The 13247-nt window shown below is 36.2% G+C and overlaps 1 protein-coding gene across 1 annotated transcript in view; it reads right to left on the bottom strand.

The window, feature by feature from the left end:
- Positions 1-206: 206 nt before the first annotated feature.
- LOC127806465 (pyruvate kinase 1, cytosolic-like) overlaps positions 207-13247 on the bottom strand; it is an 89235-nt gene continuing 76194 nt past the window's right edge. The window contains exons 2-17 of the mRNA XM_052343776.1: positions 12457-12588; positions 12087-12183; positions 11700-11797; positions 8144-8299; positions 7083-7160; positions 6489-6620; positions 5743-5823; positions 5449-5520; positions 5267-5356; positions 4893-5037; positions 4625-4713; positions 2863-2958; positions 2648-2715; positions 2350-2449; positions 1248-1307; positions 207-710 (exon numbers count right to left, since the gene is read on the bottom strand). Coding sequence (XP_052199736.1) covers positions 558-710; positions 1248-1307; positions 2350-2449; positions 2648-2715; positions 2863-2958; positions 4625-4713; positions 4893-5037; positions 5267-5356; positions 5449-5520; positions 5743-5823; positions 6489-6620; positions 7083-7160; positions 8144-8299; positions 11700-11797; positions 12087-12183; positions 12457-12525 — 1584 coding nt within the window. The 5' untranslated portion in view covers positions 12526-12588 and the 3' untranslated portion in view covers positions 207-557. The remainder of the gene's footprint in view (positions 711-1247; positions 1308-2349; positions 2450-2647; positions 2716-2862; positions 2959-4624; positions 4714-4892; positions 5038-5266; positions 5357-5448; positions 5521-5742; positions 5824-6488; positions 6621-7082; positions 7161-8143; positions 8300-11699; positions 11798-12086; positions 12184-12456; positions 12589-13247) is intronic.

The raw sequence follows: 13247 nt of genomic DNA, 5'->3' as shown, positions 1-13247 counted from the left end.
CTTAATTACTTTGGCAGATCAATTAAAATTTTCATTTTTAAATGAAATCCAAACAAAATTAATCTAAATTTTTAGGTAAAACATACATATAAAAAAAACTCAATTAAGACCAATTGACTCGATCAACAATACTAGATCTACGTTGGCACTTTAGAGATAGGCTAGCCAGAAACGACTACAAATCCGCAAGTATTACTTTTTGAGTAGACTCGCAAAATAGTTGATAATTATAATCACCAAGTAAACATAACATCATCCAAAAATTTATATATTAGCTCAAGCAAGGGAGGTTTAAACCTAATCATGGAGGGAAGGAGAATAGCAGACTCTCACCATCACGCTTAAACCTAACAGGTTAATGATGGTATTCTCTGACCAACCACCGGAAAAGGGATAGGAAACACAGGACAACAAATCCATTCATGGTATGTAGTAGTAGACATTTAGACGGACACTTACCGAGGATATTTAGGCTGGAACAAAACAACTACTTCCGTTGCACTCAAAATTCAGTAAGACTGGAAGAGCCTCCCAGAGGTGATGGTACAGTACAGATTCTAATCTTCAAGCTCGATAATCTTCACAACCGACGCATCGCCAACTTTCTGACAAACCACAATGCGATCGTGCGACTTTATAAAGCCGGAAGCCTTGCCATGTTCCAATGCAACCTTCAGAACTGACTCGTTTGCCGAATTTGTAGACTCAGCCTGCGAGAGCCAAGGAACATGCTTGTCTAAGATCTCAACAAAAATTTGGAGGTCCCATCTATTATATACAAACTGTTTGATCTATTTTTATTTTCTCTAATATCTTCCATACAATGTCTCGATTGTTGGTGAAACTGAAGCAGTTGGGACTGAAAAATCAAGATGATGAAAGTTTGTATATTCCATCAAGAAAATTTAATTCCAGACAAGTAGAAAAGAAATTATGTTATCCATGTTTCAATTCCTATTTTGAGTGATGATTTCAAAAATATCATGGAAGAAACAACGAGGCTAATCAAATGCCAAAAATCTAAGGGTAGCAACTTTGTGCACGTAGTTCGACACATTTGTATCCATATAGTTGTCCAAATGGGTAATACCCTTGTAGTTCTGTCGCATGGTGGTTTATTTTGTATAGAAATTGGAGGGAATAGAAGAATTTAAAGCAATAAATCTACACAAAGCATATGTTTTACCATTCAATTGCTGGATAAAATACACCTATGTTGCCCATTAAACTCCAAAACTAGAACTTACTGGATGTCGAGGATCTGCCAGGAGTGGAAAAAGACCTCGTACTACAAGTGATTGCCTTGCCTGGTCATGATATAACAGAAAGGAACAGATGTCATTGACGAGTAGCAATTTTTATTTGCCTTGTCAAAATCATACGATTGATAAAGAATCACAAGCTATATGGACATAAGTTCATTGCAGCTACAGGATAAACATCATCATTACTTTTGTGCATGTGTTTTCTGTTGTCCATGGACACTAAAAGATGCATGCTAGTCATCCACTGATATGCATCAGGAAATAGTTGGATTTTCTAAATCAAAGGCGGGGAGGATCAACTCCCAGCTGTGACCCTGACTTTCAGAGGCCACTAATATTTTACCCCTTGAAGCACCCTAAGCACACACCTTTACCCTTATTTTTTTACTTTTTGGCTCCTTTCTTTTTGTCTTTTGGTATTAAAAAACACTGAAACTTCACAAATATGAAGTAATGACTTTGCAATTGGAGAAGCTGAGATAACGAAAAATTGTTCACGCTGATGGACTACAATACTCAACATTTTTAAACAGAGCATAAAATCAAGATCATAATACAGACATTTACATGATCCTGACGAGCTCAGTTTCACAAGTCTTTAAAGCATTGCCAATGTGCTTATTTGCACTGTGTGATAAAGATGTAACTATGAAAAATAATATTTTCTTATCCAGCTTCTTTCAGGAGTCCTAAAAAAGCCAGAAGTTTGTGTCCTTGACAAGATCATACATATGTCAGCAGAATGGTTGCTCCATAATTCAAGAAGCAACTGTAACTCCAGTGATGTGTCATGCAATGCTTCACCTAGAGCTGATGTAGTATGTAAGTACTCTGCCGTTGCTTGGCACATAGCAGTTTGTATGACAATGTAAATCTATTTAAAATTTATTCATGTAAATAGATTCAGATTTCCACATAACTATGCCGTAACATCAACATAGAGTTGGCGAGTCTTAATACAGTAAAGTCAGAAGGGAAAAGCTAATAGAATATACTTTTAGAGCCACCTTCAAGATTTATTTATTAAAAGTGCAAAAGAGTACTATTTGGCATAGTTTAAACATTTATAGAACATATCATATACCTCAAAAGCACCAGTAAATGTCCAGCGGAGTTGATTTGTCTTGAGCCGAGGGATGACAACAGATATAACAGGCATTGTTGGCCTATACTTAGCAAGCAATCTGCAACAGTGGCACTATTTACAAATGTTGATAGGAATATTTGATTTGGATTATTATCAAAGGCCAGTGTGTTAAGTGTTGAATAAATGTAAGAAACAAAGGGAGAAAGGGTATAGAAGTCGGTCTAACTGTTCCTCGGGATATGGAACCCACTATAATCATTTCCATTTAAAAATCAACAAGATATCAAAAAGGAACCTTGCAGCTCTTCCTGTCGAAGTGAAGCAAATGATGACAGATGCCTTCACCTTGATAGCCGCCCGGACCTAAAGAGGTGTGTAAGTGAAGATCAACACAAGGAACTCATTTCCCCAAAGCACCTTTCAATCAACCAGAACACTCCATATTTATATGATAAATTTAAGACTAAGAATCCAAAAGAAAAAAAAAAAAAAAATCTTTGAAGTGCATACAGCAGATGAAGCAATAGATTCCATGTGAGTCATCGGCTCTCCAACATATTTGACAGTCTTCTTAAAGTAAACATCATGATTGTAAACCTTCTCTGCCTGCAGATATAGTTTGTTTCATTAACTAAACTCAAGACAAAACATCAAGTGAGATGGTAATAGATGCAAGAGTTAGATATGAAATTTGTATTGTTAATGAGATTTTTCAAATTGATGAATTTTAGAATCATTAACTCCAAGTCTCCAACATAGATCTTAAAAGTAATATATCCAAGTTAAATTTTGGAAATAACATATCCAATTTATTGAAATAGAACTTATAGTTTCACTTGCAAATTAGCACTCCAAGGTCAAATATGATCATGAAACTAGTCACGTCCTAAAATGAATATTGCGAATATCGAGAGTAAATTGATAAGAGATGGAAATCAAAATTTTGATTATTTCTCTTATGGCCAAGCCTAAGTGATAAGGATGGTTGGAGATAAGAAAAGATTACAAAGATTAAAGTGATAAGGAGACAAGGTTTTGAGAAGAAAGGAGGCGGTTGATTTGAAGAGATAATTCCAACTTCAGTTGATAAACTTTACCTTTTAAAGTTATTCAATTTTTTTCCTATTTTTTAGGAGATGTAGAAGATTTCTTATATATATATATATATATATATATCCCACTCGTGAGTTCAATAAAGATAGAACAAGGTTTCCATTCAATCGAGTAATCTTTCTAAACTACTTGAGTAAGCCTTCTACTTACTCGAGTAATCTCTCCTATTTACTTGAGTAAGTTTCCACATTACTCGAGTAAAATTTCCAAATTACTCGATTAAGTTGCTTAAATAAGCTTATTTCTTATTGTTCAAATATAGTCAGCATAAACTTCAGATGAAGCAGTATGGATGTTAACAAGGAATGGGGAAACAAGGTGTCACAGAGAAGCCCATAAAAAATTCTCCCTTGGCATTACAAGTAAATGAACTTGTATCATGGGCACTGACAACAGACTGCTCCTGGATTCTTTTTTTTTTTTTCTTGGGGAGGGGGCACCACGATGCATGGTGGGGTCTGTCTGGCCCTACACGCATGTGTGGTAAATACAGTGCTCTGCCCACCATGCTGTTTGATGGGGTCTGTGTAGGCATGCATTGCATACCCCTTGTAGCTGTTGTGGGGCTTTGCTTGCCATGTGGTGGAGCTTTGATAGGTTCAATGTGGACGGGGTGGTTTGTATGGACTCATGGGATTAAGTTGGGCCATAGGTCTGAATACCCCATGTTATAAAAAAAGGGACAAAAGACAGATCCACCATCAGCATATTGGCAGGGCTGTTCACCAGTGTGGCAGACATAAGATATTTTCCTAAACAAAACGTTTCCAGAAAAGAGAATTGAGCATGAACAGATTGCAAAAGCCTGCTTGATTAAAATGGACAATGCCAAAAGACTGTTCCTAGATCGGAAAGAGAAATAGATAGAAAGTACCTGCAACATATTCCTATAGAAAAGAGGCCTGACTAAGAAATAACTCAATATTGGATTGGGACAAAAATAAAATTAAAAAACATGTCCCGTTGACTTGTGTAGAGCTAAGCAGGAAGCTGGGACAGTTTTTTTTTTTTTTTTTTGGGGGGGGGGGGTGGGGGGGGAGGGGTGGGGGTGGGTGTGGGCTGCTTCGCTCAACAAGTTGGTGTATGATCAGAAAAATAAGGGAGGGAGAAAAGCATTAAGAAGAGAAAACAAATTAAATCTAAAAACAAGAAGTCCTACCTCTGCACAAATTTTACCAACAGTAGAAATAGTCTGAACAGGATACAGTCCGCGAAGGGTTTCTGCACCTAAAAGAATCGCATCGCTACCTGAACAATGTTAATGATGATAGAAAACATAAGATCCAAGAATACGTGCCATGAACATAAATTTCATTAGCTGAAGCGAGCAATGCCATTTACAACCACATACAGTAACGCAATTAGAATGCCTGCCAAACTGAAAGAACATCATACTGGCACAGCTTTAATAAGAAAGTTAAAATTACCATCCAATACAGCATTGGCAACATCAGTTGCCTCAGCACGAGTGGGTCTTAGGTTGTCTGTCATACTGTCCACAACACGAGTAACCACTGCAGGCTTTCCTGCCATATTGCACTTGTAAACAGCTGCCTTTTGAAACAAGAATACCTGAAATTGGGGAATAGAACCAGAAAATCTAGTTAGAATCTGAGGAAAAAATTGTTGTGACCAGAAACTGCTAATTGATGTATACTGCAGCCTCTGCATATCCAAACAGAAGAAAAGTAGATGTGCAAGTAATGACACGTTCCATCACCATCAAAACATCTATGCAATATTCTATTTCTAGTGTCCAGAAGACATTAGGTATTTACAATGTTCAGATTTAAAAGTTGACCTTCTCTGGTGGGAGATCAATTCCAAGTTGTCCACGAGAGATAATAATGCCATCTGCTTCTTGTAGAATCTCATCGAAATGGGTTAATCCCTATAAGAAAATGTGAATAAAATGAATCTTCACTTAAAGGTGGAGTTCTGAGTGAAAACACTTCAAAGAACCTCAATCTCTATGAAGGTCACCTCGAAATTTTCAATCTTTGCAAAAATTTGGGTTTGATTGAGGTCACTGAATGTGGAAAGGTAATTCCGGGCCTGCACAATAGCAAGACGGCAATAACTGAATGGGATAGGAAAAAATAACTTAAAAAAAATTGGTAGCACTTAATGCAATAAACTGAATATATCGTAGCTAATCCATGCTGTAAAATAGAAGGATGCTAATATGATAGGAAAAAATTTTCAATGGAGAAATAGTACATTGAATAGTTAACATGGGACAATTATAAAAAAGTAGCATCAAGATTCTGTCCCTACATGGCGAATATCTTCTGCATGTCGCGTGTATGACAATGAAAGAAAGTCTATTTTGTTCTGGACACCCCAGGTGCTGATAACCTGTAATTAGTCACTAAAATATCATGCAAGCAGTTGTTAAGAAGCCATAGTAAGCAGAGAACTTTAGAAATTGAAGATTCACAGCAATTTTATACTTGCATAAGGCATCGCATAGAGTTTACAAAATAAATAACTTAATATATCCTCAAACCACATAATCATCATTCAGAAATTACATGTAGCACCACTGATCAACACAACTAAGAAAGAAGATAATGAGTCACATTTGGAGTATGAATGAAATAAACTAATGATAACCGATCTACTGAAAGATATAACAATTATGCAACCACATTTACCAGTGAAACAAAATACTAATGGAAAGCAAAGCTTCCAAATTGCTACGTACTATATGCCAACTCTATACTGATATGATTTTTCTGCAGTAATATGGCTTGGCACTAAGGTTGCTTGGAGGAGGGTGAGCTTTGGTAACAACATAAGGTCGCTCCTTTGTGACTGGTAGATCACAATTTCAACTGGTAGAAACAACCACTTTGCAAAAGTGTAAGGTTGTGTACAAAAACAACCCTCCACCAATGGGAAGCCTCATCCACTGGGGGGCATCCTTTAATATGGCTTAACATTAAAGCATAGGGAGATCAACCTACCTCCCTTTAGGCATATCCCAATTATCAAAATCTCATGCAAAGAGAACAACGTACCTCCTTATCTTTGTCAGTGATGGTAGGAAGATCTATATGAATTTGAGAGACGTGCAATGTGTATAATGTCGAGGACAGTGTAGCAGAATTCTTTATCAGGCAGACCACGTCTTCCTCATGCACTTCAGTAACCTGCATCATGGAACTGGAACTTCTCAATTATAAAAAAGATCAAACTCATGGTTCCTCATTTATGGTGAAGAAAAGGTGGTCATGCTTAAGTAGCTTGCTATACGCTTTCCCTTCTCTCCTATTAGGTCTGCAATAAAAACTGACCAGAAGATACAGTATATCAGTCATTGGCAAAAGGTTTCTCTGCTGTTGATAAAGGGAAATGACCTGTCCATCTCCAAAGATGCTTTACCAACTAAGCGACGATGGCATTGCCGACAATCATGCTACCTTTTGTTATTCTATAAAGTTGGATTTAAAAGGATAAAGAAGAGTGTAGAGTGTTTCATCATTGCATTCCACAACAACAAAGTAGGTCAATCACATGCCTAACTCCAATTCAAAGAAAACTCCTTTCAGTACCATAAAATAAGTTGTTTGAATCAAGTGATCATCAGAAACATCATACATATCTGGTCATACCTCTAGCCAGACAGAAGTAGTCTCACTTCCTGTGAACAAGTACTGGCCTATAAAAATAGTGTCTCCTGTCTTCACTGCCTGAAAAAATAAAATTGTTTTCAGATTATGATTAAAGTGATTAATGAATGCATCTAGATGGAACAGCGAAAGGAAAACAAATGCATGAGCCATAACCATCTTCAACATACTATTATCATGAAGTCCAAGAAGAAATGCACTAAGTAAGTTGATAAAATCAATGGGGTGGCAACAGAAAGGGACTTTTCTCTGTTTATTCTAGGTTAGAACAAGGAAATTACATAACAATCATTCCCTTAAACAGGGCTGCCTTCAGATCTGAAGCTCTATTCTCACTCCTATATACCTGAGTATCTATAATTCCACCTAGCAGTGTTCCCAATTCTTCCATGGTTACAAAAATAATTAAGCTCCTTAGGAGCCTCATGCTTTGGTTAAAGTTTAAGTATGCTCAGATTTAATCATATTTTTTCTGAGATGTTAACCATTCAATAATGCCTTTTTATCCCAGTCATAAGAAATTATGTCAATTCATAATAATCTAGAAACATAAGAAGGGGTGACAGATATCACACAGGTACCAATTAAATTTTGAGGCAACTTTCAACAGCATCCTTATAGCACAACTGCAATGTCTATCTAGTTTACATATCAACAAGCATCATATCGAACATAACTTTTATGGACTTCATATAACAAACTGGATCATAAAAGTAAAGATCGGTAATATCAGATTGTGTGCTAGGAAAGAAGCCAGAAATTTATGTAACAAGAGCTAATCATGGTCAAAGCAATTGGGCAAACTAGTTTAGCAAATATTATTAGAAGAAACTGTAGAAGCAAAACACCTTAATTCAATAGAATGAGTTCTTTATTTAGAAAAGGAGACAAATTACATAAACCTTATAACCAAAACTGAAGTACTATTTATTCCAAAATTTTCATTGAAGGCTTTGTCAATTGCTTGTGACAAATTTTCATCCAAGAATCCACATATTGAAACACTTCAAAAATATATATTGGACATTGGTGTTATTACTTACCTTAGACAGTCCACTAAAATTTATTGGCAACAGATTTGAAGAGGCCTCTTTATTCTGATCCGGAGTCAGAACAACCAAGGAATCTGCTTTAAGGGGAATAGAACGCTCTGTTTTATTGACTACTTGCAGCTCTGGACCCACTGTGTCCAGCATAACCTGATTTGGGAGAGGGGGGAAAGCAAAAAAGAAGCAGAAGAAGATCATAAGATAATAATGTTTCAGCAAGAAATCATTTATAGAAAGAGTATCTACTTCATGAAAAACAGAACGTAAAAAAGAGTAAATCAAACCATTTATAAAAGAATGAGTATCTAGAACCAAATTACTTACAACTGTAGGATATTGAACCATGGCACTCAGGGTAATCTTCCCAATTGTGTGAGTAAGAGTTGTATTGCAATGATTTAATTAGATTCAAACACAGAAGTCTAATTCATATGACCAGCACAGAGTCTTACAAGGATTAGAATAGAGGCTTCATAAACAAAGGAGAATTAGAAAAAGGGCCTCCCCAGTGCAAGAAGCTCCCCTCTTTGTGAGGGACAGGGGAGTCACTATTTTAACACAGCCTTACCCTTTTGCTTTGCAAAGAGACTGTTTCCACGACTTGGATCCATGACCTTCTATTCACAAAGAACCAACCTTATCTTGCTTTACTCTCTCCAAAATATTGTAATTGTTTGATAATGAGGTCTTGAGCTGCAGATTAGCAGTGTGGTTCTTGTAATCTTACATCAAGGATAGCCTTTAGAGGTTCAGGTTGATTCTTGGAAATGACTTGGATGTATAATTAAATTTCGTGTTCCATTGTCCATATGTTTCCAACATAGTATCAGAGCCCGAGAATGTTTTGGCACTAAATGTTTAGATTGGGCTCAAGTGGCATCTTTTCATGTGGCCTCTTTGGAATGAACTTATAAGATGATGTATCCCATATAAACTTGAAAACATCTGCAAAATTTCATGTTGATTGGACTAATCATTTGAAAATCACAAAAGATACTTTGCTACAGCTTTAATTGAATCTAAATCATTCAACCTTCAATAGTTCAATTGACCTAAAATCTTATGAGGACATAATCATAACATATTAGATCGTGCCTGGAAAGTTTCATCTCAATTGGTTCTGTTTGGGAGAAATCATAAATCCTAAACAATCCTAAATGAAAAGGCATGATATTTTGACGAGTTAATTTTCTTTTTTGTATTCAGCTTCATGGAATGTAAATTTAGTAAGAATGCAAGAGTAGATGATGTTATAATAAAACTGGAAGACCAAATCTTACAAAGAAAAGACCATTTTCGATATTTGGGATCAGTGATTCAAAAAGATGGAGAAATTCACGAGGATGTCGCACATAGAATTAAGGCAGGTTGGCTAAAATAGAGAAATGCATGGTAAAATCCTATTAAAACTGAAAGGAAAATTCTATAGGACAGCTACAAGACTAGTTTTGCTGTATGGCTCAGAATGTTGGGCAGTTAAATACCAGCATGACCAAAAGACGAGTGTAGCGGAGATGAGGATGTTAAGATGGATGTGTGGCCATACAAAAAAAGATAAAATTAGAAATGAAGTTATTCGTAATAAGGTAGGAGTAGTGCCAATTGAGGAGAAGATGAGAGAGACTAGACTAAGATAGTTTGGTCATGTGAGAAGGAGACCAAGAGACGCTCCTGTAAGGAGAGTTGATGAAATGGAACAATTAGTCAAAAAAAGAGGTAGAGGCAGACCCAAGAAGACTTTGGGAGAGACATTAAAGTTTGATATGAAGTGTATGGATTCAAATGAAGATATGACAAAAGACAGAAATACATGGAAGTCTAGAATTCATGTAGCCGACCCCACATAGTGGGATAAAGGCTGGATATGTTGTTGTTGTATTCAGCTTCATGGAATGAATTAGCATCTTTAGCATCATTGTTTCACAAGGTTTAGGTAGATATATTATTTACATGAATTGAATTTGTGATTTGAGAGTCATACGGGTTTAAAATATTGGCATGAATTTGAATGTTAGAATTTCTTAAGGAAGGAAATGAGCCCAAAACAAATGAAACCCACTCCTAGTTATGCTGAATCTGGCTCTACCCTACTTTGTACAAGCACACAGAGAGGATTTCATAAAAACTGGATCTAAAAAGTGGACTTTTGGCCACTGGAAAACGATAAAGAAGTTAGGAGTGATAAACATAGTGTTGAGATGTGTGAATTGTCATAAGAGCTTGGGGAGCGACCTGCAAGCCATTGGGCTAATACATCTAAGCTAAGAATGAGCGACATAACCTATGTTGTGCATGGCCTTATTCATCACCGTATGAGTCGTTAGTATTTAGTAGTCATTTTTGCAAAAATATATTTTTATCATTTGACAATGGATTACACTGAGAAGAGAAAGAATTAGGCCCTATTCTCTTTGTTGTTTCAGGCCGTTTTTAATTTTTCAAAATAGTAAAAACGTGCTTACTTTCATATTTTCAAAAAAAGCATTTTCGAAAACAAGGAAAATTTTTGTAAAGAAAACTCAAAACAACAAAAAGTCGTTTTGGTTGTTTTCATCATAAACACGCTCAAAATTTTCAAAACGCAAAAAACGTTACAGACAAAAAGAATGCGTTTTCAACAATCTCAAAACACAAAATTGAAAATGAATTCAAAACTCAAAACTCAAAACACGAAGAGAACAACCCCTTAATATTTCCACTTTTAACAAGTAGCATACGATCAAGGGTGGTACCTTCCGGGAGACATCTAGAGAATTGGTTGGTTACTACCAAGTAGCATGAGGGTGAAAGGAAGACATCTGATACATTCCATTTGATATATACAGTTGACAATTTATCATTTGGTTTTAAAGTCAAGTTTAGACATAATGGCCTCAAGAGGTTAATCATGTTCTTATAAGGGAATAGCAATGCTTGAACTGATATATAGATTTGCCATCATCATTTTTTGGCAAATGCTTTTATGTTACTCTTTTGGAATTTCTAGTGGAGCACTCTCAAAGTTACAGGTGTGTTCAATGGTCATACAATTTGCAGTCTGCACAAACTTACAATATACTATGATAAGAAAGGAATTTCTATGGTTTTGTTTCACCATGTGTGAGGGAGAGATAGACTATTGAACCAAATTGCCCATGGATGGTCTACCGGGTTACCTAGACAAAAGAGTCCTAAAAGGAGCTGATTATGAAATCTACCTAGATGACTGTCAAATAATCTTACAAGGAATAAGATAGAGACTTCGTAAATACAAGAGACTACATACAAATGACACATATACCAAAGATATTACTATGGTATGGAGATGATTGCTGAGCTAGAATCAATTTAGTTGACCCCAACTAGTGGGATTAAGGCTTGGTGTGGTGGTGGTGTTGTGGTCTCTATTCTAAATATTGCGAGTGTTTGAGAATGTGAATAGCATCACCAAATTTTTTGGACATCAACTTCAGCCACCAAAAATATGATTTAAATCTTTAATATCCTCTGCATAATTGCCAACAATAACTAAGAACCCGTGGAAGCATGAATGCAAGAAATGTAAACTTACTGCACAAAGCTTCTTTGTACTTTTGATAGCAAGCCTTAGATTGTCAATGGTCTCCTGGTGAAACTCAGGATCGCCCCATGAAAAGTCAAACCGCGCCACTAAAACATCAAGAAACTTGTTAGTTTAGCAAAAATTCACAGATTCAACTTAGGCGATCATAACTAAGCCTACAATTATTGATATTTGGTTTTTCCACTCCAGTAGGGACTAGGGAGAAAATAAAAACCTTTCAGACCTTTAATTTCTACTTGGTGACAACTGAAATCTATTTCTTTTGTTATTTGCGTCCTTTTAAATTGATGAGAGTACGTCTCCCTTTTAACGACGTACTGTTCGTTCAACGACGAATCTAATCAGAAACCAAAAACAGAGAGAAGGAGCACACACCAGACATCCCAGCCGTCAAGCAGGCCGAAATAACCTCCACGGATCGGGATTTCGGACCAAGCGTCCCCACGATTTTCGTCATTGCTGGAAAGAAATTCTGCAGCAGAAGCAGAAAGTTCATCCGATTGAATAGCAGCAAGTATGCAAGGATAAAAGGACACGTGATTAACCGATCACCTCAGCAACACAACCAAAAAGGCAGACACGTCCAAGTTATATAACAAGCAGAGAAGCTCAAGAACAAGTGAAGACGCGAGAAATAATTCGAAATCATAATCAAAAGCGTAAGGATACAGTTATAGATCAACATGGCGGGATTCGGAAGAATCGAAGATGGATCAGCGAAAGTTTGACACATCAAGAAACTTACAGGCTTGGAAGGCTCGAGGACTGAAGCAATCCGCATAGGTTCATCGAGGAGCAAGTTACTGGAGTGCATTTTCGATCAACTGGAAGTCGAAGCCCGAAGCCTGTGCCGTGCGCCTGAGAAAGAGAGAGAGAGCTGAAGGGGGGGTTGCGTTGAAAAGGAATGAAGGTTGGTGACTGTGGGGGGGCGCGTTTGAAATACGATGAAAAAGATGGGCGTCTTAAGTTTTAGAACAGCTGAATCACCATTTCCGTCGTGCTGAGTCAATGGTTTCTGACTCCGCAGCAGGGCTACGTGGCGTAAGCGGTCTTTAATATATATATATATAGTTTTAAATTTAATAATATTAATTAAGAAAACTCCAAACCCATTCAATCGAAACACGTTATTTTTTCTGACACCTTATATGATAATAATTGTGTCAATTTAAGTTCTTAGGGAATAAAATAATTATTTTATTTTTTAACGATTCATGGGCATTCCTGCAAAAATTTTGAGGTTAAACTGCGAACTCTTAAGATGAGAGATTTCACCTTTTTATCTTAAAATTTTTTTTTTTAATTTCGACCCCTCCTAGTCTCTTTTAAAGGAACTATTTTCAAAAAAAAATTATGAATTATATTTATCTTTTTTTTTTTTACATAAAACATATTTTATGAAATATAAAACAAAGTAATTTTTTAGGCATAAGTAGTTGCTTTTAAAAACATGTATAAAAAATACATTATTTCTTTTGCCTACAAACATTTACTTTTATAGAAAGATTATATAAAAATAATAATATTTTCAAATTT

Source organism: Diospyros lotus, chromosome 7 (genome assembly GCF_014633365.1).
Source record: "Diospyros lotus cultivar Yz01 chromosome 7, ASM1463336v1, whole genome shotgun sequence".
Taxonomy (NCBI): Eukaryota; Viridiplantae; Streptophyta; class Magnoliopsida; order Ericales; family Ebenaceae; genus Diospyros; species Diospyros lotus.
The sequence above is the reverse complement of the archived record's forward strand: the minus strand, read 5'-3'. Positions and strand labels throughout refer to the sequence as shown.